Below are 27,492 nucleotides of genomic sequence, written 5' to 3' on the forward strand. Positions count from 1 at the left end.
TTGCTAGGTACCCTGAGAGTTAAGTATTCCTATTGATTTTACTTCACCAACAGATCCAGCCAAGAAGAGGGCTCAGGCCTTCGCTGCCTCAGATCCCTCCAACCCCAACCAGGGATTCGTCCACTCTTCACTTGCCCCCAGGGAAGGGGGGAGGTGACCACCTCCCCTTGATCACAGGTAGGACACTGCATTTCTTTCCTTCCAAGTTTTATTCTCCAGAAATTACAATAGAGGGATGTTAAGTATCCTACCCTATCCTATCCTCCCCTATGGCCTTTTTTCCTTTTTTTTTTTTTTTTGAGACACTCTAGCCTTGTCTCCCAGGCTAGAGTGCAACGGCGTGATCTCAGCTCACTGCAACCTCCACCTCCCAGGTTCAAGTGATTCTCCTGCCACAGCCTCCCGAGTAGCTGGAATTACAGGCGCCTGCCACCACACCCGGCTAATTTTTGTATTTTTAGTAGAAACGGGGTTTCGCCATGTTGGCCAGGCTGGTCTCCAACTCCTGACCTCAGGTGATCCACCTGCCTCAGCCTCCCAAAGTGCTGGGATTACAGGCATAAGCCACCATGCCTGGCCTTCCTATCCCTTTCATTTAATCACTTTTTCTTCAGCTAAGAGGTCACAGCAAAATATAAAGCCACCTCAGATATTTTTATTAAGTTATTTATATACTAAGTCTTGCAGGTTCATTTGTTAACAGGAGAGAAAAATGCTTTCCTCAAAAAGTTTTCAAGCAAGTGGTTACCAGGGACCAGGGTGAGGGATATGGGAAGTGACTGTTGAAGGAGTATGGGTTTTTCTTGGCGGGGGACGGGGGGTGATGAAAATGTTCTAGCATTCTGTAGTGGTGATGGTTGTACAACACTGAGAATGTACTACAAGTGGCTTTTAAATGGTAAGTTAATGGTAAGTTTATCTTTTTAAATTTTCTGATTTTTTTGTGAGTATATAGTAGGTATATGTATTTACAGGATACATGACATGTCTTGATACAGGCATGCAGTGCATAATAATCACATCATGGAGAATGGGGTATCCACGCCCTCAAGCATTTATCCTTTGTATTACAAACAATCCAATTACACTCTTAATCATTTTTAAATGTACAATTAAGTTATTATTGGCTATAGCCACCCTGTTGTGCTATCAAATAGGTCTTCATTCTTTTTTTTTTTTTTTTTTTGAGGCAGAGTGGCCCAGGCTGGAGTGCAGCAGCACGATCTCGGCTCACTGCACGCTCCGCCTCCCAGGTTCACGCCATTCTCCTGCCTCAGTCTCCTGAGTAGCTGGGACTATAGGTGCCTGCCACCACGCCCAGCTAATTTTTTGTATTTTTAGTAGAGACAGGGTTTCACCGTGTTAGCCAGGATGGTCTCGATCTCCTAACCTTGTGATCTGCCCGCCTTGGCCTCCCAAAGCGCTGGGATTACAGGCGTGAGCTACCGCACCCAGCCATTCTTTCTATTTTTTTGTACCGATTGACCATCCCCACATCGCCTCCTCACGCCCCGGTACATTTATCTTATATCATTAAAAAAATAGTTTTGAAAAACACTTTTTCAAGATTAGAAGTAAAAGGCGTTTCAACGTGTTTTCAAATACAACATAAACCTAATAAATTTTAATAGCAATATTACAAAGTCACAATTAATTGCGTGCCCCTAAATTTTGCCTCGGTCTTCCTGCTGGTCGAGGACACAGGCTGGGGGAGAGCAAATGACAAGGCACCATAAAGGGATGAGGTCTAGAACAAACCAGCTGGAGAAGTTGTTAGGTGGACAAGGCCAACCCTATGGGTAACATGCTGCAGTCCATGCACAGGAGACAGAAGCTAAGGCCGACTATACCACATGCATTTTTACTCCCAGGTTCAATGATTTTCACTGTCACCAATCTTCTCAACGGTACAAGTGCAGCAACACCACAGGAAAAGCAGGGATTTTTCCTTAACAGAAATGTCATTTATTCATCAGACAAAATTACTGTTGCTGTGGGAATTGTAACATGAGTTTCCTGGATTTCAAATTAAAAAAAAAAAAAAAAAAGTCAAACATAAAAATCTACTGGCAGCTTCTGCCCCCATTTAACAAAAGTCTGTTTCTTTTTCTCAGCACTATTTTATGAAATTAGCTCCCTCACCGGAACCCAGTCTTATTAAGAGCTTTCCTTGCGTTCTATGCTTTCTGTTTATTAAGGACAAATGGCTCCGGCATTATCCTCAGAACAAGACGCAAATAAATCTGTTCCTTGACAAATATGTTAATTGAATTAGATTCCTTTAATCAGAAGGTATTAACCAATTGAAATGTTGCTGTATGACTCCAGTTCCCAAAACTATGGAAGTCTCTTTTGAAGCCCTGATAGAAAAAGCCAGGTGCAGAGCACTGCCTCTTCCCACGAGGCTCTCCCAACGGTGCCACCCAGCTCAGGAGGGCTCTGGTGTCTGGGAAGTCGGCTCGCTCCTGCATAGGCAGAATGAAACACAGACAGAAAGGGCCAACTTTCAGAGGCAAAAGTCCATAATTATAGGTGTCCGAGCTGAAAATTAACAAACCTACTACTTCTGTGAAAAGATAGAAAGCAACAACAGTGGTTATTGGTCACAGGGTAACTATGTCTTTTGTGATGTTATTGCCCCCACTCTCAACTTTCGGGTCACAAAGAGAATACACAAGCTTCGAGGGTACTTCTACCATCTGCTTCAACTTCCTCATTCAACGAATGAGAAAAAAAGCAATGTATGTATCCCATGTCACAACTACATTAGAGACGGCAGGACCCACACCTGGCCCCGACTTTTCTGTGATGCATCTACCTATAAACTTGTCCCAAGAAAGTTGTCTGGGCTCCTATCACTCACACGGCCTCAGCAGACATTTGCTCTATTCTCTCTGCACATTTTGATTATTTTTTTCTGATCCTCTGTCTGCCCACAAAAATGGAATAAGAATTTGAGGATTAAGGACTATAAGCATCTAACTATTAACTACCACATTTTCAAATGATGTGTTGAGGCTTCCGCTTCTCCTTGGGACAGCCTCTGGGCCACAACCGCAGGGGCACAAAAAGTGCCTGCTAAATATTTACAGAACACGTGACACCCTTCAGTTCACTAGTTCTGAAAAGTAACAGACACATCAGCAAAACCTGCTGTTCAAAGCCTGGATGACTGGAATCATTATGTGGATGGGGCTGCTAAGTCTTCTGCCTTCATTGGTTAGGATGAGGAAGGTGGTTCTTTGGGCTATAAAACGATGCTCATCCACTGCCTGCTCTGTTGTTTTCTCCCTTGTCCTTCGCACGGTCCACTTGGGAAATACAGAAAAGGCATGAAGGATTATCAATAATCCAGCCGCTCAGATGTCACACTGCTAACCTAACTTGCCAGCACTGAATCCAGGCATCCAGTCTAAGAACGGGGAACACAGGCACCTCAGAGAAAACCAAGATAAAGCCCCTTCAGTTTCTGTTGTTTCAGAGAAATCACTGACCAAATCAGGTGGTGCCCAACTTCAGGCCAAAGAGCTGGCTGCCAGTGCTAACCTGCATTTTCCAAACTGAATCCAAACAGGGAGCAAGTCTTTTTTTTTCTCTCTCTTGCTTTACATATTTCAATGCTGTCTAATGGAATAGCAGGAACAAGGCCAAACAGCCCCACTTCTCTTGGCACTTGGGCCAAGGAACAGAAATGTATTTTTAGTCAGCAGAGCAAGGTGCAATTCGAACTGCCACAGGCCCATGGGGCGAGCTGGGGGCCCTGCCTGCCTGCCTCTGGCACAGCGTGGTTCAGAGTCACCTGCCGTGCTCCTGCCCCGAGTGCATGGGGTTATATAAAGGAGTGATGCAAAGGCATTTGTATCCGGTCTCAGTTCCACTTCTCACTTTTGCAACTTAGAAGACCTCCAGGGAGGCTCAGTTTCTTCTCTGATAACACAGAGATACTCTCTGTGGCCCTAGCTTCCTCACCATGTGAGGAACAGGAGGAGTTACATCAGCATTTCTCAAACTTGAACTCGTGGACAAACGGCCAGGGCCCTTGTTAAATGGAGCTTCTGATCCAGTAGTGTTGGCATCAAGCCTGAGGTTCTGCATTTCTAACAAGCTCGAGGCTAACTCAATACTGATGGTCCATGACCTGTGTTTTAAGCGGCAAGGAGCTCCTAGCATCTTCAAGTGCTTTGCTTTATTGACACACAACAGGTTATCACATCCCTATTAGCCTCACATAAGATGAACTCATTGATTAAGCCAAAAATTAAACACCTTCCAGATGCTGGGCCCACATACCAGGTGGGTACAAAATAAAGTCAGACCTTTACCCGTCAAGGGAACAAAGGGCCACAAACCTTCCTTCCAGCACTTTACAGGAACAAGGACTGACTCTTAAATCCTGTGGCCTTAAAGGTGAGATCCTGCCAAGATCCAAGGAGCTAGGTGACAACTAGCTACCAGCCAGCAACAGTATCCACCATTTGTCAAACATTCCCACACAATGCTGGGAGCTTCATATACATTCCACTCCCCCAGGTCTCACTTTCTTCATGTATAAAATGGGTCAAAAACCATTATGTAAATGAGAGAAATGAGGTTCAGAGAGACTAGGTCATCTGTCCAGGGCACACAGTGAGTTGCAATTCTAACCTCCCACATTCTCCTGCAATCCCACAATGCCATGAAAAGGGTTAAGCCCAAGACCATGTTTCACAGGGACACAGCACCTCCTGAACACAGGGCGTGCTGCCAGCCAAAGATCCAAGATCTGTAAGCTATGCCAGCACTCTTATTAATAGCACCTTCCTGCAAAGTTTCTCTGCTCGGCCTGCCGAGCCTCAGTATTGAGATAAGATTCACACAGGTGAGCAAACGAATTATAAAACCAGCAAAATCAGAATAAAATTAAACTATGCAAGCCTGGAGTGGAAACAGGAAATTCAGTGTGAAGAGGGAGGTGCTCTGCTGGGGACGCTGCCAATAAAATCTGGCAGAGAAAATTGTTGGACTCATGGCTGGTTTATCTGGAAAGTCTTCTGGGCGAGTTTAAAACAAGCAAGCTCCTCCACCTGACTGCGGAAGAAATAGGGGTAGGACCAGTGCTCAGTTCTCTAGCAAAAGTCTGTAACAGCACAAATGATAGTATTCCCAATGGGTGCCTTCCTGTCTTTTTAGCTAAGGCCCTTCATTTGCTTTTGCATTTCCAGTGTGCTGTGTATAAAAAATAGACTGTATCTTATCTAACACTTGACCATGACAACATACTTTTACACTGATCCCAGACGCCTGGGGGTACTTTCTTTTTCTTAAAGCCATAAAGTAAACTGAGTCACATTACCAAATTCACTGGCACAAAGATGAGCTTGCTGTCTTATAATTGACACTGCTTCCTTTAACTCCAGTTTTATTTGAAGTTGCAGCTTAATCAACCACAGAAGCAAGAAATCTAGTTCCATATACCTCTGGGCATTAAAAAAAAAAAGACCTACTTTCTTGCAAATTAAAGATGAGGTAAAACTTCCAGCTTTTAATTCTGCAAACCCCAAAAGAAGCAAGCAAAGCATCTGTCATAATCATTAGGGCCACATGAAGAGAGGTCTTTCTTCACCAGGGAGCACATGAACTCAAGTTATCCTGCCACAAGGTATCAGCAAGGCAACAAACGCCATGGCCCCACCACACAACCCAGAGTCCCCCAAACGGCACCACTTACAGAAAGAGAGAGACGACATGTGATGAAGCAGCGCCCAGGGATGGTATGGCTGTCAACTCATTATTATTGAGGTACCTGTAACAACAACAAGAAATTAATCATGTAAAGCATTTTAAATTAGTCTGAAATCATACGCATACGAGAGAAATAAACGAACGTTGCTGAATCTGCCACAGTAAACCTATATTCTAATGTTGGAGAAAAGAGAAATAATTTAGCAGTGGGTTTTCAAAGGGAAAGAAGTCACATGAGGTCACAAAAACTAGCTATTGATCACACCCATGGCTAGAAATAAACACTAACGGGAAGCATCTCCTATCTGCCATCAGCTTCCCATAGAACTCAGAAATCAAGACAAGGAACGGTGAGAACAAGCCAAGAGGCAGGTTCGGGACAAAAGTGCCCCTAAGACCATCGGTGAGAACACTCCCCGTGGGCCGAAATTTGCCCTTGCAAAGGGCAACAAGTGTGGAACAAGAGCCAGAGACTCACATCCTGGCTCACATGGAGTTCTGAGGGGCTTGGGACACATGGGGCCAATTATTTCAGTGCCTCATCTGTGAAATAACAAGGGAACTGGACTCAGGGACTCTCTTCCATTTGAGGTTCCAGCTGGACTCTGATGAGCCTCTGGATGCATCCCCCAGAAAAATGAACATATATGCACACACTTTTGTGCATAAACACTTTGAAAATTCTCCACAGACGAGATTTGCTCTCCAAGCTCCCTTCCTGCTCAAATAGTCCAAATCTGTATTTCCATAGTTAATATCTCTTAACGGAAGGGGAAACCCACAAACCAAAGCTCAGCTCGCCTGGTCTGCCCCCAGAGGCTGTGCAATCTGGCCTCCTTACATGGACATGTATTTCCAAATCTGGGAAGAGAATCCAAAATCAGACTTGCAAAGTGAGCCCAACAATCCTGAAGAAAACCAAAGCACAGTGTTCAGGCTTTCTGCCAGGTGATGGGCTAGAAATAAATTACTTGCGATGCAAAGTCAAGGGGATAAAACTCGGTTCTCTTATTCTCAGTTTTTTAAGGGAGGTACATCTAACACAGAGCATCTTGTTTCTGTTTGAAGACAAGGCAACTGAAATGACAGCTGTACTCATACAAGTATACAGCTAGCATGTGCTTGAATAGAATAATCTGGTTGTCTGCCATCTTTTATAGAAATGAATAGAAGGAAAAAAAAAAAAAAGGAAAGGCCTTGAATTATCCCATTTGCTTTCTTCAGTGCCAAAGCCAGTTAGGGATGAAGCTTGGCAATTACTGGGCTGTGGGACACAGAATGCCTGTTTCAATAGCTTCATGGCTGAAGCATCTGGCAGAGAGAAGGCAGATCCGTATCATGTGGCAAATCCTTTCTCCACTTAAAGGGCCCTTGTTTGTGTGTTGAAACAGACAATTAATTACTTTAACAGTCTCTTATCTGACTGCCCCCTAAATCAGATTGTTTCTGCTTCACCTTTTATCTCCTCCAACCCTGCTGTGATCCATTTCCCATCCACATGCAGGGACACTGAAAACTCTCCATTAGTCTTAATCTCAGCTAATAAATTGTCATAGTACCCATCGACGCGCCTATTATTACAAGAGACCCCCAGGTTTTATCAGAGCAAGAAAAACTAAGGTCGGGCACCTGCTGCCAATCAGGCAGCTTGCCTAAGAACTCTTTCGTTGCTTGCGATTTATTCTGAAACACAGAGAATGGTGGTAACAAAAACAAACGCAGATAAATTAATGAAGGCTGACTATGTGCCAGGCACAGCTCTAAGAGTTTTTCAGTATATTCATGCATCTTTACAGCCCTCGGAAACAGGTCTCAGGAACATTTCCACTGCACCAATGAGGAAACTGAAACACAGACGTTAAGTAGTTTGACCAAGGTCGCCAGCAGTAAGTGGTAGTGGCCCAGGGTGCCTAGCCCCAAAGTCTAGGTTCTTCCTCATTACCTTCTAGTTCTTTATTTCAGCAAAAACTCGACATGCCTCGTGCACTTTCACCATCACAACAACTTTGAGTCAGGTACCAGGGTAACTACTACCATTCTCTACATTACAGGTAAGTTCTCTAGGCCAGTTTAAGTCACTAGCCTAGGATCACACAACTAGAGAGGACCCGGCCAAGAGCTGAAAAAAGTATGACAGAGAGGAGAGCAACATGCTCAAAGGCCAGCTGGAAAGCTCGTAATCCCTTAGGTAACAGCACAGTTGTTTTTCAGCCAGCTTAGGATCTCACTTGATTTTAAACCTGAAACAAAGCGTATGGACTTCTCTGCAGGGGCTACGCCTGATGAGCTTGGTCTCAAGCCAGGCCTACCGTATCTGTGACAAACTGCTCCACCCAATTTCACAGAAATAAATGAACAAGGGAAGGGGGCATCATGATATTTCGAAACGTGACAGATCTGCTGGAAGTGGAGCATAGAGGGGCAGTGGACCAGGGCTGGAGCTCAACTGGGCCTTGTATGTCTAGATGAGCAGCCCCGAGTCAACAGGCTCAGTCAGAAACAGCAGGCTCTGGTGGCATCAGGGCTGCCTGACTTACAGGGAGGACACTCGGAGCCCCCAGGAGAGGCCCTGCCCAGTAAGCTTACTTCCAGATCATTTCTACTGAAAAAAGAACCGCTATTCCGAGTAAGTCTGTTAGCTCCACCACTGCTGGCCCCCTTTTTGTTCACTCTGTCCCCTGTTGAAACAAGAAGACTCTCCTCAGAAGGCAGCAAAGGCCCAGCTCACTCTGAGATGCAATGAACTTCTTGCCAGACTGAAATAGAGACTGGTCAAAAATAGCACAGCTACAGCTTTGAGGGGAGAGGCGCTCAGGAAGTTTAGCAGAGTCTCCATGAAAAAGGAAATTTTCAGAATTAAAGATTGTGCCTGAGGAAATTTTTTTAAATATCTAGGGTTGTACAGTCTTCTATCCCTCACCCCTTAGCCGCCATCCCTCCCCAATTTACTTCCCCCGCTGACTCCCATCTCCCCACAAAATTTACTTCCATCCAAGGCCCTAAAAATCTCTCTGAAACGTCTGGCCTCTATTGCTAAACCTTTTCCTGATGATTCAGGATTAAGAAGTGCCTCAGATGCACAGGGGTTTTGGAAGCAGGGCCACTTAATAACTGTATTCTGCTTTAGTTACTGGAGAATAATGTATACTAACAAATTGATTTGGTGAGACTTTATGATACATGGTTTCTACACAAGATAGCCAGATAAAATTATTTTAGCATAGGATACAATTACTTTAACAAAATAAACAATAATAAAGGTGAACATCTACTATGTGCCAGATTCTGTCCTAAGTTTTCTATGTGCAATATCTCACTGAACAATATGCCAACACTTTGAGGAAAATACTAAATTATCACCTCTCTTTAAGAAAGGAAACTGAGGCAGTTACGGAGCAGGGATTATTAGGATGGGATTATACGGCTCAGATATTTAAATCAGACAGATCTTGGTTCACTAAACTCCAGTTGTACACTTTATCAATCCAATGCTAAACATGTCACTCAGTCTTGCTCTCCCTTACTTCCCTCTTCTGAAGAATGTAAATAATACAAGTACCAGCTTTGTAGGGTTTTGGGAGGATCCAGCTGAAATAATTAAACCTAAGATCTTAGGATACAGCCAGATACACAGAATATGCTTAAGAGGTGGCAGTAGGGCCAGGCATGGTGGCTCACACCCGTATCCTGGCCCTTTGGGAGGCCAAGGCGGGAGGATCGTTTAAGCCCAGTAGTTCAAGACTAGCCTGGACAACATGACAAAACCCATCTCTACAAAAAATTAGCCAGGAGTGGTGGTGCATGCCTGTAGTCCCAGCTACTCAGAAGGCTGAGGTGGGAGGATCACTTGAGCCTGGGAATTTGAGGCTGCAGTCAGCTATGACCATACCACTGTACTCCAGCCTGGGCAACAGAGTGAGATCCTGTCTCCAAAACAACAACAACAACAACAAAAAAGTGATAGTAATTCACAGCTAAAAAGCAGTACCCCAAAATGACAACCCTCATTATTTCAACCTCTTCCTAAACATACTACCATCTCCTACACCCCTGCTCACACACACCCACTGTGGGGAGCAACAGCCTGACAGAAAGGGATGAGCCACAAATACCCAATGGCAGGGCACACTTGAGGCTTCCTTACCAGGTCAGTGGCCCTGGCAAGCACACGGCAGCACCCACAGCAGGCACTCGTGGGCCAGGCGGCAGTAATGTGATCTGAGGGCAGTTTCTACAGAGGACTATATAAATAGCCCCTCTTATTAATAGAGGAGCCTGCTGGCCAGGACCCCAGCTGGAGGCACTCCCTGGTGGGCTTTCCTCAGGGCTGTGGGCAGTGAAGACCGTGTGGCTTGGACACAGCTGCACAAGTGTCCTCATGTCCTCCAGGGGCCTCGCCTTCTCTCTCCAGCCGGCACACGATGTCATGTGGTTCTGAGGCCTCCAGAATAAAACCACTGCTAAACCACCGCCTGCTGTTTTGCCAGCCTGTGGCTCCACTCTCACTGAGGGCTACAGACTGAAGGCTCTGTAAGGTCTGGGAGAGCTGACAGCGCCGAGGCAACACTGGAGACTGGTTAATTTCGAAGCAATAGCATGTCAGCTACGATTTTTTTTTTCTTTTTTGCAATATCCTTCCCCACCTCCTGACGCCTCACACCTAACAGCCTCTTTCTGTCTCCATGACGTTTTAGAATTCCCTTAGGGAAAGGCCTGGGTCTTTATCAGTGAGAAGTTCTACTGTTCTAGGCATCAGGGAATTCATCTCATCCATCTCACAGAACAGGGAGTGACACCAGGGATAGGAAGCACAATGGCAAGACATTCAACCTATCAGCCTGCAAAGAATCATTTCTTTTTTTTTTTTTTTTTTTGAGATGGAGTCTCGCTCTGTCGCCCAGGCTGGAGTGCAGTGGCCGGATCTCAGCTCACTGCAAGCTCCGCCTCCCGGGTTTGCGCCATTCTCCTGCCTCAGCCTCCCGAGTAGCTGGGACTACAGGCGCCCGCCACCTCGCCCGGCTAGTTTTTTGTATTTTTTTAGTAGAGACGGGGTTTCACCGTGTTAGCCAGGATGGTCTCGATCTCCTGACCTCGTGATCCGCCCGTCTCGGCCTCCCAAAGTGCTGGGATTACAGGCTTGAGCCACCGCGCCCGGCCTCAAAGATTCATTTCTAAACAATGCACCCAGCTTGGAGGGCTGGGTAGTTCCAAAAGTAGCAGGAGGGAAGAGGGATAATATTCAGTGAGCCTATCCCATGTGCAAGGCCCTGTGCATCATCTTAATAACTATAATAACACCAACAAAGTGTTATGATGTCAATGTTACAGAAGAAAGAAAGCAAACGCTGAGGCACTAAGTAAACTGTCTAGGGTCTCAGGACCCTAGTAAGGGGCAGAACCAGAAATCAAACGTGAGTCTGCTTGCTACCAAAATGAGAGTTTTTCCCACCACATCACATTGAATTCCTAAGATATGACCTCTGTCTTAACACTCCCTATACTTGGAAGGTACTGTTGCCAAAGAGCGTGTGGACCAGGATTACACTGGAGAACATAGGTCAAATTCTACCACTCACTAGCCATGCAGTTTCAGCCAAATCCCATGCCTCAGTTCCTCTTCATCTTCAGCTGACTGTGAGGGTTAAGATGAAGGATGTAGGAAATTAAGGTAGCGTAGCCTCAAGGTTAGCACAGGTTTTGAATTCAGCTCTCAAGCTTTACCAACCATGTGACACTGTGCAAGTTTCTTTAACTTTTCTAAGTATCTGTTTCCTCTTCTGCAAAGCAGAGAAACTCCTTTTATTTTTCTTACATTTTTTCAGAGGCAGGGTCTTGCTCTGTTGGGTGGAGTGCACGGTGTGAACACGGCACGCTGAAGTCTCAATCTCCTGGGCTTGAGCGATCTTCAGGCTGCAACCTCCCAAGAACCTGGGATTACAGGCATGGGCCACTATGTCCAGCTAATTTTTTATAGAGACAAGGCATCACTTTGTTGCTCAGGCTGGTCTCAAATTCCTGGGCTCAAGTGATCCTTCTGCACCCAGATGAAAAAATGCTTACAAAGAAAATGTTTTAAGGGGCTGGGTGTGGGGCCTCACATCTGTAATCCCAGCACTAAGGCGGGCAGATCACTTAAGGCCAGAGTTCGAGACCAGCCTGGCCAACATGGCGAAATCCCATCTCTACTAAAAATACAAAAATTAGCTGGGCATGATGGTATACACCTGTAATCCCAGCTACTTGGGAGGCTGAGGCATGAGAATCACTTGCACCCAGGAGATGGAGGTTGCAGCGAGCTGAGATCACGCCACTGCACTCCAACCTGGGTGACGAGCAACACTCCATCTCAAAAAAAAAAAAAAAAAAAAAAAAGAAAGAAAATGTTTTGTATCAGGCAAGGTGTGGTGGCTCATGTCTGTAATCCTAGCATTTTGGGAGGCCGAGGCGGGCAGATCACCTAAGGTCAGGAGGTCAAGACCAGCCTGGCCAACATGGTGAAATCCCATCTCTACTTAAAATATAAAAATTAGCTGGGCACGGTTGCAGGCACCTGTAATCCCAGTTACTCGGGAGGCTGAGGCAGGAGAATCACTTAAACCGAGGAGGCAGAGGTTGCAGTGACCCAAGATTGCACCACTGCACTCCAGCCTAGGAGACAAAAGCCAAACTCCATCTCAAAAAAAGAAAAAACAAAAATGTTTTATATCACAGAGTTGGTGTTAGGGTTAAGTGATGTCATATTCCCCAAAGGTTTATTAGCACACTGCTACAATTACTGTGACTGTTCCTAAGTGAGAAATATATTTTTAAGACTCATAACCAGTATCTCCAATGAAGATACTGGTGGGAGTGCTCAGTTCTAGAGCTGGGTGAGTTCTCAGTTCTAGAACTCCAAGAAGTGCTGAGTACAGGCTGCAGGTCATGGGAGCCAAAATAAACGAAGGTTGAAAGCCTGTCTAGGCAAGGAACAAGAGGAACAGGGAGTTAGAACAACACTGATAATGCTCACCAGAGCATGTCCCATGCCTGCCCCTGATAGACAGGGGTCAATGAGGGTTGAAACCATAAAAGGACCTAGCCTCTGGCCACATCCCCCTGCCCTCTTGCATGCCAGGCACAGTGGCCCTCAGCCTGCTCCCTTCTTGAGGCTTTGTACTTGCAGTGCTCCCTGTCCTCATCATTCACACCTGCTCAGTCATTACCTTCCTGATCATACTATTTCTGTTATCATGCCTCCAAAATTCTTCATACAAAAAATACTCCCACATTACTCTGTTCTATTTCCCCCATACCACTTATCTCCAGTAAGTCTTACCGGTTTCCTTATTCAGTCCACGGCTTCCCTCCACTTAATGTAAACTCAGTGAGAGGAGAGGTTTGTCTGCAGGGTTGGAATTGGGTAGGGAGGGGCACAAAATTTAAGAGACAGCCAAAAACCCAATCACCAAGACAAATACTATATTAATGTAATATTTTTTAAATATGAAGATGAATGCAAAACAAAATTCATGATGAACAAAATATGAAAAGTTTAAATCAAGACAAAATCAGCAACAGCACCATGTGAAGCCATCGTGGAACCGGAGGCAAAAGGATAGGAATTAGTAATACTAATCCTATCTTGAGCTAAGCTTTTTATATTTTACTCATTTTTCTTTTTATATTCATTTTGACTTTCAAAATACTCTATCAAAATATCCTTTATCTTGACTGCTGAGTCTCTGGTGTCCCCACAAATTATGCGCCTGTGTTGGGTGCCTCACTTGCCCCTCCCCAGTCCCAGCCCTCTTTGTGTCTTGTTCACTCCTGTAGCCCCAGCACCCAGAATAGCGCCTGGACAGAGCAGATGCTTGAGTAAGTATTCAATGAAAGCTTGAATGATGCTAGAGAGAACTCCCCAATTTTGTCCAATCCTAAAAGAAAACACTAAGTTTGCAGATGTACACAGAATTTGAATATATTCTAACCACAAGCCATTAAAGACAGCTTGGATTAGGGAAAGCACTGGGTTACAAACCTAACAAGCTCCATGATGGACTGAGTTTATCACCTTGGTGACTATGATGGGCTGAACTGTGTTCCCCTAGAGTTCATATGTTGAAGCTCTAACCTCTAGTACCTTAGAATGTGACTGCATTTGGAGATGGTCTTTAAAGAGGTGATGGGCCCTGATCCAATAGGACTGATGTCTTTATAAGAAAAGGAAATCTGGACACACACAGAGACACCATGCATGCACACAGAGGAGAGAGCACGTGAGGGCACAGTGCAAGGCCTCGGAAAAAACCAACCCTGCCAGTACCCTGATCTTGGACCTCCTGTGTCCAGACTGTGAGAAGATGAATTTCTGCTGTTTAAGGCACCCAGCCTGTGCTATTTGTTTGTTATGGCAGCAGCCTTAGCAAACTAACACAGTGACCCACTTCAAACTTCCTTTCCCCTGCCACGGGCTCACTGATCCTCTGGGAGAATGACAGTCCTAGAGAAACCATTTCCAAGGCCCCTTCCTGTTCTGATGCTTCTTTAACTGTAGAAGCCTAAACCTTTTTAAAACAGAAGCAGAAATTATAAACGCCAATCTAGAGAATCTGGAGATGAGGGTACGGAATGCAAGTATTTTGCAAATTGTACCAGCTGATGAAATTCAAATTTATTTAGATATGTCATCAATAATGGAATCAAAGAATAACAAGTAAGCCCGGGTGCAGTGGCTCACACCTATAACCCCAGCACTTTGGGAGGCCAAAGCAGGAGGATCACTTGAGGTCAGGAGTTCAAGACCAGCCTGACCAACATGGCGGAACCCCATTTCTATTAAAAAAATTAGCTGGATGTGGTGGCACACACCTGTAGTCCCAGCTACTCGGGAGACTGAGGCAGGAGAATGGTGTAAACCCAGGAGGTGGAGCTTGCAGTGAGCCGAGATCGCGCCACTGCACTCCAGCCTGGGGGACAGAGCAAGACTCCGTCTCAAAAAAAAAAAAAAACAAAACCATACTGTACAGTTTGATCCTGAAATTACATATGTACACGTGATAGTTTTCACTAGGTGTTCGCAATGGGTATGCCTGGGTAAGAATACCGGTGATTTTCATTCTTCACACATTTCTGTAGTTGCCAATTTTTCTACAGTATGTATACTACATATATGTGAAGGTTTCTATAAAGTCTCCATGGAATTAAAATACCTGATAATCCTAACATCCACATGAAAAACAGAATACATTAAAAGGAAGAAAAGATTGCAGCCTGATTTACAAGACACTGCAAGGGACAGCAAGCCTAGAGCTCCAAAGGCAGTCATCCTAGCTCTGCTTGGAGGTGGAGGGGAACAGGTAAGCCTCTATAGTCCATCCTTCCATAACTTTACTTCCTGGGAAATACAGGTGGGCTGGCATCACATGCCACTGTTGAGTAGGCTGATCAGCTTTCCCGGGAACTGTGACAAAGTACCAGCCCAGGTTGTGTCACTCCAGTTACAAGGCTTCCCACAATGGAGGGACTCTGCTATACACCCACCATGCGCCCAGGATTTCCAGGAGCTCTATGCCTGCTGAGTTGTAACACACCCTTTATGGAAAGCCTAGGAAGAACAGAGAGCCTAGGGAAAGGGAGAGATAAGCAGGAATAGAATTTGTCAACACAGCCCATACACAAATGTTCCTTCCTACAAGTTTAGACTGCAGATCTAGGGGAGTGAGCGATGCTGCAACACAAGAGGATTTTCCCAAAGAGCTCTCCATCCTTCCAACCACCAGAGGTTTAGGGGAAGACTCACACTTCCTGTAGATTTGGCAAGTCCTCAAAACCAGCAGGGTCAATCTCAGAGAGTTTGTTGTAACTCAGGTTTCTGGTAAAGACAGAGAGAGAAAAAAAAACGGAATCAACACTTGGCATCATACCCAGGATTCAGAAATCTTCTCTTGTCCTGCTCCCCCAACCCTCAAAATCCAAGCCCCCACCCCAGGATCATGTGTTAAGTAACCGTATTGATACTGAGATTCACAGACATACCCCTCCCCACCTACATCCATAAATAAGGCACTCCAAGCAACTCTGTGAAAACCCAAATGACCTGAGATTGGCTAAACCCAAATGAATTTCAATCAGTATCATTTCACTATTAACAACTTGGAAAGAAATTCCAAGGTAAGCCAGTCCCTGGTCCAAACGCTTTGCATCATACCAAGTCCAAGGCTATTATTAATGGCATTTTTAAAAAATTAATGTTTTACTAAGTATCAACATCAAGCCTTAGTAAAGGAGAAAAGGGGGGAAAAAAAACCCCTTCATTGTCTAAACCAGTGGCTCTCAACCAGGGATGATTCTGCCCCCCAGAGGACACTTGGCAATGTCTGGAGACATTTTTGGTTGTCACAACTGGTGGCAGGGAGTGGGGGGTGTTACTGGCATCTGATGGATAGAAGCCAAAGATGCTGTTAAATATCTTACAATGCACAGGCAGCCCTGCACAACACAGAACTGCCCAGCCCTAAATATCAATCCTAGGATTCAGAGGTGGAGAAACCCTGGTCTACACAAGAGCTTAAGACTAAAAATTGCACAAATAGTCAAAGTTCAAGTGAGTGTTTGTGAACACTGTAAGATCCTGAATCATAAGGCTACTTATGAACACAGTATTCCCACCTTCACTGAATAAACCAGGAGGGATAGTCACACAGGAGAAAAAGGCCAGTTGTTGGAAATTCTTGTTTGTGTTAACCACAGGCAGGGAAAGCCTCAGGTGAGCAGCTTTCTCAAGATGATAGCATCTGTGTCAATGGTTCAGAATTACAACTCTCCCTGCTTCATAACCCAGCCATACCTTCAGAGGCAGACAAAGAGCAAGCTGGGCACTATTCTGTTAGGTGACCACAATCTCAACCAGACCAGCTTCATCTTTCAGGAACAAAGCCACAAAGATGTGATCCAAATGGGCCCTAACTTTCTTTGCACAGAAAGTAATCCTTCCCTGCCTCCAAAGTCTACCCAGCCCTGTGTATGCCGAAGAGGTTTACATTTTTCATCTCAGCTATTAATTCCATTGACATTACTGCCAATTAACAGTACGACTAATTATGAGTTTAAAGTCTGTCTCGGAAAGTGTCACGTATGTGGCAACAATCTTTTAAACTTACTCCAGAGACATTTCAATCAATAGTAACCTAGAGCTGAGAGCCATTTCACTGTGAACTCAGAGACATTCATCTAAATAAAAGTCAAACTACACTTGAAACTAATGGTACTTCTGTATTCATGGTACAGCCTGAATTAAAAGCAATTTGTCCAGAGATTATGTTACCATAAAGATTGAAGGTGATAATGCTTTAAACCGCATATTGAAGTCAAGTGTGAGCTTGTCTGTGCCTGGGGGTATTTATTAATGGGTACCCAGAAATCCCAACTTAGACTTGAGAAAGAAAATCTACAAATTGAGAGAATTCTCCCACATCAGAAAAAGAACTTAACAGACTGAGATTTTCTTCTATTTTGTGCAGATTATCGTAAAAAGGGGGATGGAAATACTGTCTCCGGGTGTAAAGATATTGTGAGTTTACGAAGACTAACTTTTGTATTGTTATAGGTAACAGAAGTTGTGAAGCTGGAAGGGATATTAGAGAAAGACTCGGAAACCACAATGGCAAGAGCTTAGAGGACAAGCAAGTAAGAGAGAGCTGGTAAGCCTGCCCTGCGTGTAACAAGGTTGACACGGAAGTGCCTGCCACCCACCTAAAGGGGCATTTGCTTCTCGTCCCCTGAAACAAGGGTCAGTGGAGACCAATCTTCTCAGAGGCTCAGGATCTGAATTCCTGTTTTGTTTGGCCCATCCAGGGCTGCCTTATTACTTTAAAAAAAAAAAAAAAAACCTGAAAAGATTTCACATATCTGCAGGCCACATTTGGCTTGAGGATCACCAGTTTTTGCCTCTGATCTGGGCCACTGACTCTTGAGGCCATTAGGTTCAAAGGGAACAGTGTGTTTCTGGCTTACACGTGTGGCCTGGGCAGAGCTTGGGCTCACCAGGTCTTACACAATTAAACTGATGGCTCAGTTTGGGACTATCTGAAATGAGATTACTTTCCTCATTTCCCACCCAGCAAGTGTCCACAGTCTTCAGCAATTTGGTATAAAACCATTTAAGTCACAACACCCGTGGGTTTGTCTTTCCCTTAAAGAGCAGACAAAATGTATTTACATTTCAAAAATGTTATAAAAATTTTGCTTTTTAGACAAGGCTACTAGAGCGAAGGGTCTTCCATTCCAGTACTATCTAGAAGCCTAGCAGTATCAAGACTTAACACTGAAATGCCAACAAGCAGCAACAGAGATGAACACACTTAGAAGTGGAAACATTAAGTTCTCATGGGGTCAGCTGGAATGCGGCGACTTTTAGAGTTTCAATTAACTAGAAAAGCAAGTGTTAGGGTGCTACCCAGAAAGGGTACCTCTTCTCTCAGAGCACCTGTTGGCAAAAGAGAAGACAGCCGCCGAGGCTCATGTCCCTTTCTGCTTTGGACAAGCGGCTATTCCGGTTTTTAAGTCTGAGAAGTAAGTGGGCCTGAAGAGTGGAGTCAGCTGTGGATCCTCAATAGGTTTACTAGGAAATGAGGAAAATATTTACTACAGTCTCCCCAGGAACTACAATATGAAATAAAATCCTCAGAGACACTTTCTTGTTGGCCCAATTCAAGGAGACAAACTCTAACTTTTTTTTTTTTTTTTTTTTTTTTTGAGACGAGTCTTGCTCTGTCGCCCAGGCTGGAGTGTAGTGGCATGATTTTGGCTCACTGCAACCTCCATCTCCCGGGTTCAAGCAATTCTCCTGCCTCGGCCTCCAGACTAGCTGGGATTACAGGTGCCCACCACCACGCCCGGCTAATTTTTTTGCATTTTTAGTAGAGACGTGGTTTCACCATGTTGGCCAGGCTGGTTTCAAACTCCTGACCTCAGGTGATCTGCCTGCCTCGGCCTCCCAAAGTGCTAGGATTACAGGCATGAGCCACCGCACCCGGCCTAAGCGTAATTTCTTTAATATGGTAAAATACATATAACATAAAATTTGCCTTTGTAACCATTTTTAAGTGTACTATTCAATGGCACTGAGTACCTTCACACTGTTGTGCAACCATCACCACCATCTATCTCCAGAACTTTAGAAGTTTCTCAACACCCCAAACTGAAAGTCTATACTCATTAAACATCAGCTCCTCATTCCCTTCTGTCTTAGCCCCTAGCAACCTCCATTCTACTTCTGTCTCTAAGAACCTGACTACTCTAAGTACCTCATGTTGGTAGATCATAGAATATTTGTCCTTTTGTGACTGGCTTAATTCACTTAACATAATGTCTTCAAGATTCATCCATGTTGTCACATGTGTCAGAATTTCATTTTTTTAAGAGATAGGGTCTCACTCTGTCACCCAGGCTGGAGTGCAGTGGTGCGATCACAGCTCACTGCAGCCTCAAACTCTAGGGCTCAAGTGATCCTCCTACTGCAGCCTCCCAAGTAGCTGGGACTACAGGCACACATACCACCACACCTGGCTAAATTTTATTTTTTTAGTAGACATGGGGGTCTCGCTATATTGCCCAGGCTAGTCTTGAACTCCTGGACTGAAGCAATCCTCCCACCTCAGCCTCCCAAAGTGATGAGATTACCAGAGTGAGCCACTGCACCTGGCAGAATTTCATTTCTTTTTAAGGCTAATATGCCAATGTATGTATATGCCACATTGTGTGTACCCATTCATCACAGATGGCATTTGGGTTGTTCCTCCTTTTGGCTATTGTGAATGATGTTGCTATCAACATTGGCATTTTTTTTCCAAATTTTTAAAATTATTTAAACAAAGTTTTTTCAGGCCTTTTCACTGCTTACTGATAACACTCATTTCTCAGTAATTAAGAAAACACACTTAGCCCAAGAGCTTTGCAGAAAGGAGCGTGAATTCCCATCTGAGATCCCAAGAACAATCAAAGAGTTAATCAGTAAAAACCTTTAATGAGGCCTTTTCTTTCAGGTGGCAGCTGACATGCACACACATCTAAAGCATCTCACTTATTTCTATGAACACGATCGCCCTGTACTAGGCCTGACATCTGAATGTGTCTTCGGTTGAAGGTTTCAGATTCTCCTGTCAAAACAATTCATCTGTCAGTAGGACAGATGCTGTCGAAAGCATTTCTGCACCTTTCAGTAGCAAAGAGGAGAGGAAAGAAACCTCAGAGAATTTAGTTACTGCCAATTGCAGCTTTAATTAAACATTTTGTCAGCCATTGTCATAACACAAATTTTCCCTGTTCTTGCACAAAGGGTGCGCAGATCTCTGAACAATTGAGCCCGGCGATAGATATTCTTTCAGCTAATCTGCTGAAAGATGACCGTTCGGCCCACCATTCACAGAACACACAAGAGGCACCTCTGCAGAGAACAGCTCAAGTTTTATCCAGGTCTGTCTGAAAAGCAAACTGTTTAACAGTGCACAACGACAGTTGGCTCGCTGAACATGTTTCCTGACGAGTCCCCTTGCCCCAACCCCAAGGAATCTGAAGAGCTAAAGTCTTTCAATAGCTGCAAAATCCCCACCATTATCTAAACCTGTGCTGTCCAATTTAGTAGCCACTAGTCATGTGGCTATTTACATTTATATTTAAAGGAAATTAAAATTACGTAAAATTAAGAATTCAGTTCCTTGGCCACACTAGCTATATTGCAACTGTTTCACAGTCCCACGTGGCTAGTGGCTATCAAAATGCACAATGCAGACAGAGGTTATTTCTAGCAGCACTGAAATTTCTATTAAACTGTGCTGTGTCTAAATTACAAAAAAATCAACAAATATGTCTAAATCATGAAATAATCCACAAACATTTCAAGTAAAATGTCACCTACAGAAGAAACTTGAATCTAAAAAACAAATCTGAGTTACCCGATAACTCAAGAATTATGTAAAAGGATGTGGTGGGGGATGGACACTGATACGAACACAAGTCCTTTCAGGACACAAAAAGTTCTGAACCATCTCAACAGGGGAAAGGGCCTTCAAAAACTGAAGTTATGAGGAAGACACTCTTAATAAAAACTGCCCTCAGAGTATAATTCTATAGGCTTAATCGGCATTTATATAATCTGACCAGCACCTTCCTGGATTATAACCAGAACCACATATTACAAACTTGGCAAATGTTATTCAAAGCTGGTGAACAGTAATTCATCGACTCCTTGGAAGTTGAGGGATAAAAAGTTCTGTTTACTTTTGAGTAAGCTGTGGTGAGGAAATAACCCCACTTCGTCAGACACCAGAATTATCACTTCATCCCCAAAAGCAAGTATGGCTCACAGACCACTGACGAACACAGACAGTATCTCTCACTGTGAAGAGTAGCGCAACCCATGGCTCTGTTTTTCAACATTAGCAGAATAATTCAAAGTGGAAGGAACTGGTTCAAAATCCGTGACAAGCATTCCCTGAAGAATGAGGTTTTCGTACTTGGTTTGGTTTCCAGGCTAGCCTATTTCCCATTACTCAACTCTGTCTGGACTACTGCGCGCCACAGTACTTTGCATATTTTCAGCTTTCAGATGTTTGCTAAACTGCATTAATACAGCTGGAAAGAAAATGTAAGGTAATCCAACAACCCAACTTCTGAGCACCAGTGGGCACCCAGCTCTGGCCTGGATGCCGTGGGCTCTGGCCATTCATCTCTTTCTCAACCTCAGAACGTGCACTGTCAGCCACTTGTTAAAAAATTGCCTGCTTTGGACTAACCAGAAAAAGGCGATTCGTACTTTCAAAATTTCAGCGGGTGCGAATGAGGAAGAACATGCAACAATGTTTAAGTTATTTAATCCTTTAAGCTTTTAAGGCTGTTTCTGCTGCATTTTTACTTTCTGAGGAATTACACAGTACACATCAAGTTCCAATGAAATCACATTATGTTCCCATGTTGTAAGGTTTTATGAGAATAAGACTTTGTTCAAATCCCAGAATATTAGATGTTCTTATCTTTTTTCTATTGTGATGCTTTCCCCTTGTTAACCAAAAACCACAACTGAACAAGCGGATAATACACATTAAAGGCTCCTATTAAGATGACAAAATTGCATCTTGAACTGGAATCATTCCTCTAGTATCCTATCCAAGGATTTCCACTCAGGAGAAGGTTCTGTACTTGCTGCTACCTCTCTTCAGTAAGCTAAGCGGCCACATATTCCCTATGGCAAAAGAACAAACTCTGCAAATAATCAAATGAAAAAATCACTCAGATCGCAACATGATACAAATAGCTCATTTTGTAAGCTTTTGGGCAGTTGTATCTCACAAAGTCAGTAATGAGTCACAGTTATTTCCATTTGTGAAAATTTGACATAGATCATGATCTATGCAAATGAGGGAAACCTACGGTGACTCAAAATAGGAGATACTATATACATACAGCTATATATGGACCCAGACTCACTGCCTATTTTTACTCCTTAAAAATCAGCTATAATAATCAGCCTGGGCCTCTGAAGTCTAACGCCTACGACATTAACTGAGAGAAGAAACTCATGCCTGCCTCTGTGATCCCACAAGGTCTTACATGTGCTTCTCGACCTTTACTAGCTCACACATGTCATCCTGGTGTGTAGCTAATTTGAGTACAAGCCTACATCTTTTCCCTCTAGCACCCAACAAATGTCAAATATGACAAATATTTATTGGCTACAAGGTATACTGCACTGTGATAAACTGATAACAAATTAGGATAAGATCTAGTCTGTGACCTGAAGTGGTTTACAACCCACTGGTCAAGTTAAGACTCCTGGCTGGGAGTGGTGGTTCACGCCTATAATCCCAGCACTTTGGGAAGCTGAAGTCGGGGAATCACTTTAGGCCAGGAGTTTGAGACGAGCCTGGGCAACATAGTGAGACCGTGTCCCTATCAAAAAAAAACAAAAAACAAAAAACAATACTGACCAAATAACTACAGCGAAAGGCTCTCACATTGCAAGCATTCTGTAATGGTAGATCAGTAGTTACAAATTGGTAGTTCGTGGGTACAAAGCTGGGCTGCAGGGAAACTTGCTTGTTTCTGACTGAACAGTGTTGGTAGAAACCTAAAGTTTTCACCAAAAATAAAAGTTTCAGCTTTTCCAATCACAGGGCCAGCATTCCTAATAGAAACAATCAACTGCATGCATTTACCAAGCATTCCAATGACCACAGACCTCACCACTCCTTACTGTCTCACCCACGCCCTCTTTATTCGCTGGCAGTATCTGCCTAGCCCCTGGGACATGCGAGTTTGTCGTCCCTAGTATGGATAACATGAATGAAGGCCAGACGTCATCCAGAGCGGGGAAGATCAGCTGTAATGAGAAACGTTTATCGAAAATGCAAGACTTCAGCTAGGCCTAGAAGAAGAGCATATTTTTTTGAGGAAGAGTCCTGGGAAATGAGGCCAGAAAAGTAAAATAAGGAATGGAGGGCATGAAGTAAAATAAGCAAACAAAAAGGCCAAGAAGTCAGGACTTCCTAAAAGGAAAGGGCAAAACACAAATGGTTCTAGAGCAAAGTTGAGAAGAATAGCCCCACGCTGCCAGACCCACAACCCACCAGGCAGTTAAGTCAAGGGTTATATAAACCTTGGCAAACCCTAGTGCCAGGTCCCTCACGAACATTAATCTATCAGGCCATTAAAGTTGATTTCCATAAGAACAGAGTATCTCCTTGTTCATCTACTTAAAAGTTCTGAACTAGATAATCAAGAGGCCCAACTTGTTTTCTCACCATTACTGAAGGCAGTTAGCATTTGCTTTCTATACTACCCCTTAAAATGGGAGATTCTAGGATCTTTCCTACCAAAAATCTTAGTTTGGTCAAAGAGAAACAAAATAATTAGGTATAATGGGGTTTTGTTCTGTTTTACTTTAAGCAGTCTCATGTTTACTGCAATTTAGTACCGTGGAAAGCCCACAAACTTCCCATAATAGTCTCTCGTTAATATGGTATGTGCATCATTAACCCCTAAAGATTAATTAATTTAATTAAGAAGAGGCGCTCCAACACACCAGCTCTGCAGTTGGTGGGGACTTTATAAGCAAAAGGAATTCAGGCAGGGAATAGGTGCTGCCAGAGGCTGACCCTCCCCAGACCTGACACAAAGGGAACATCACCACGGCCACCCCAGCAGGGAATGGGTGCCTACAACCACCATTTGGCTTTGCTATTAGAGAAATGCTTTGCGGAGGCTTCGAAATGGGGAGCGGGAAGAGATGGGTCAGAAGTCTGGTCATTCAGGATCGCCTATTCTCTACTCTATCATCTCCAAAAAGCAACACTAATTCACCCTTTCACATAGTCCTTAAGCTCTAACAGGACTTTCCAGACTCATCACCTGCACAATAGCTCCCCCATCCTCACCCCATCCAGTAACAGAGCTGAATCTTTACCTCCTGGAAGCCCAGTCATTCTGCAGAACAGAGCGGGGTTGGAACCTTGGAACCAGGTGCTCCCTGCTCCCACTGAACTCTTCCCCCAGGTGCCCTGACAGCCTAGGGCCCCAGCCGCTGCAGGGAGAGCAAAGGCTCATCCATCCCAACCAGCAGGGATGGAGGGCAGCCAGAGGTAAAACCCAGAGGTTCTCTCAGGATGGCAGAGAGTTCTCATAAGTGAAAACCATGCTCTACTGCAACAGAAAACAGGAGACTTTTGCTTCTGGAGTAGTAGAAACAGGTCAGGCAAAAAGGACAGGAAATAAGGGACGAGTAAAACTGAGAAAAAGGACACATTAACCTGGTGGATACATTTGGAATCCCAGGTTCACCAAGTGCTTTGTAAAGTCCACCAATGCTCCTCTGGTCACAGATTCCTGTTTTCCTTTCCTAAAACTTCCACATCTACCCTTCCACATCTGCCCCGGCCCCTGCTAAATGTCCACTTTCAGGAGACTGATTAGCTTCCTATGAAACCACCAATGCAAAATCCAGGGTGCTTTCTGAAAATGTGACGCAGCTTTAAAATTCGCTAACTTCGGGCTGGGTGCGGTGGCTCACGCCTGTAATCCCAGCACTTTGGGAGGCCAAGGCAGGCAGCTCATGATGTCAGGAGATCGAGACCATCCTGGCTAACACGGTGAAATCCCATCTCTAGTAGAAATACAAAACATTAGCCGGGCGTGGCGGCAGGCGCCTGTAGTTCCAGCTGCTGGGGAGGCTGAGGCAGGAGAATAGGAGAATGGCGTGAACCCGGGAGGCGGAGCTTGTAGTGAGCAGAGATCGCGCCACTGCACTCCAGCCTGGGCGACAGAGCGAGACTCTGTCTGAAAACAAAAAATAAAAAATAAAAAATTCACTAACTTCGGATTGACATGGGAAAGATGCAAACCAGCAATGAAAGCTTCTTTGACTGCCATGTGCCACAGAGGAGAATTTAATTGTGTAAACTGTGGCACAGTCACCATCCGTAAGTGATGCTGTGATGAATCTCCCATTCCAATACACTGAAATGATTCTCCACTTAATGGTGAGTGATTTGACACACTACACGCCCACACCTAAGTGCCCTGAGATGAACATTGCCATCGAAGAGCAAAATACCTATTTTAACACAGGCCCATAAAATTACTTCTGGTCATGAGAGCAGGGTGGCCAAATTCCAAGTCTGCCTTTCTGGCAGAAGGTAGAACCACGGATTTCACCGGGATAAAGTGGTAAGAAAATTCTAGAGCAGTGACTTTTAATTCTTTAAGAATGAAACCTCCAATAATATATTACTTCCTCTGGGTGCAACAAACACAGATTAAAACATCAAAACAAACAAATAACCCCTTCCCTCCATCTGAGTCATTCATTACACACTATTCTAAACACTCTTGTCTAGGACTTTCCTAGGACCAAGAAAGGATCGGCCATTTTGGGCCTTTTTAACTCTCATTTTTGACAATTCACTCTCTAACATAATCCAATCAGTGAAAATATTAGTACAAAAACCTCATGTTACAGAAATGTATGCCAAAAGATTAAAAAAAAAAAAAAAAACTAAGTGGTGACTCACTTCTGGACATGTAGTGATTCGGGGGGTTTGTTGTTTTTTTAAGAGATTGAGAAGGGCAATTTTAGGCAAATACCCTTCTGGGTCACAAAAGAGCAATGTATAAGTTGCCTGTATGTCCTATTTGAAGAAGGAAATGAAAGTGGTTTGTTTTAAACAAATACATCTGTACAAACAACAGCTTACCTTCGTGTTACCGGCACCTCCTTCGTTCCCCATCCACAAAAAATTTTAAGGGACAAATGACATAAGTGGGTGTAACTACCTTCCCAGGCTGGAGCTGCCCGTAAGGAAAACCCTTCCTGGGAAGCCACAAGTTCCCCAGAGTATGGGAGTCCTCTATCAGCCTCCACTGGAACTTACACGCGTCCTTTATTTTTCAACTGTGTGACATCACACCCACAGCTCACTAACATCTCTGCGAGGTCTCTTGGTGCCTGTGCGAAGCCCAAGCATCCAAAAATCTATAAAGCTAATATAAAAATCCATGTTTAACTTGCATTTGCCACAATGCTTGGCCTTACAAATGGATTAAGTACAAGGTTCCTTCAAATATTATTTTATAGGTTTATCCTCTCTTCCTTTCTCGGCTGCCTCAAAACAACGTAGATCACACAAATACAGACAGCAGATCCCTGGTATTAAATCAGCCAAATTAGAAAAACGAATTTACCCCACAACTTTTCAAGAATACATCCGCTGTATTACAGGGAGGCACGCGACTATCTCTAGCTAAGTATTTTAAAGAAAACACACAGTTTTAAAAGGTCAGCCGTCTGGCCCACAGTGAAGTCGCTGACTTTATTAGCTAGCTTATCGACTTGGGATCTCGTCCTGTTCACTTTTTCCATTGGGCTTCTTAAAGTTTATGTGTGTCATGAAATGCTTAGCTAAAGCCAAAAGGCTAAGTTTTTCTTTCTGCAGTACTAAGACGTCGTGAAACACTCTAAATTTAAAAGACCATCTACCACATCATTTTCTCTGTTTAGAGGCGTGGGGCAGCGATGATTTCCCTGGTTCTGGTTGTTGAAATGGCTGAGAAGATACGAAGTCAAGATTCAAAAACCACAAAGTATTTCAGCATGCATTATTGTACACAGACTATTCTGCTATTAAAACATGGAACTTCCTTTTCACTGAAATTACAAGCACAAAAAAGCAGATGATGCATGCGACCTCCATCCTCGAACATATTAAAATTTTACTATGTCAAATGGAAAACTGGCTGTGAAAATGACTAGGCCACAACACACTTTTGTTTCTTTTAAAATCATTCACCGAAGTCCCTAAAAATGATGCCTCACCTCTTCCACAAGGTCCATCTACGTTCTTTTTTTGGAAATGGAGTTTCACTCTTGTCACAAAGGCTGGAGTGCAATGGTGTGATCTCAGCTCACTACAACCCCTGCCTCCCTGGTTCAAGTGATTCTCCTGTCTCAGCCTCCTGAATAGCTGGGATTACAGGCACCCACCACTGCACCCAGCTAATTCTTGTATTTTTAGTAGAAATGGGGTATCACCACATTGGCCAGGCTGGTCTCGAACTCCTGACCTCAGGTGATCCTCCCGCCTCAGCCTCCCAAGATGCTGGGATTACAGGCCTGAGCCACAGCACCCAGCCCCATCTACATTCAATGTGGCTGGCTGCATCACCCCACCACACACCTGTCCCCTCCCCACCCACCCCACTCCCATTTGCAGGTCCAGGTCATTTACTCACAAAGGATGTGTCTTA

The 27,492-nt window shown here is 44.1% G+C and overlaps 1 protein-coding gene across 2 annotated transcripts in view; it reads right to left on the reverse strand.

Annotated features, from left to right (window-relative positions):
- LOC105483649 (leucine rich repeats and immunoglobulin like domains 1) overlaps positions 1-27,492 on the reverse strand; it is a 127,141-nt gene that overhangs the window by 73,129 nt on the left and 26,520 nt on the right. For both annotated transcript variants that reach the window (XM_071092045.1, XM_011744617.3), the window contains exons 2-3: positions 15,500-15,571; positions 5,708-5,782 (exon numbers count right to left, since the gene is read on the reverse strand). Coding sequence is in view for 1 of the 2 variants with exons in the window: in XM_011744617.3 (XP_011742919.2) it covers positions 5,708-5,782; positions 15,500-15,571 (147 nt within the window). In the remaining variant the exon portion in view is untranslated. The remainder of the gene's footprint in view (positions 1-5,707; positions 5,783-15,499; positions 15,572-27,492) is intronic.

Source organism: Macaca nemestrina, chromosome 2 (genome assembly GCF_043159975.1).
Source record: "Macaca nemestrina isolate mMacNem1 chromosome 2, mMacNem.hap1, whole genome shotgun sequence".
Lineage (NCBI taxonomy): Eukaryota > Metazoa > Chordata > Mammalia > Primates > Cercopithecidae > Macaca > Macaca nemestrina.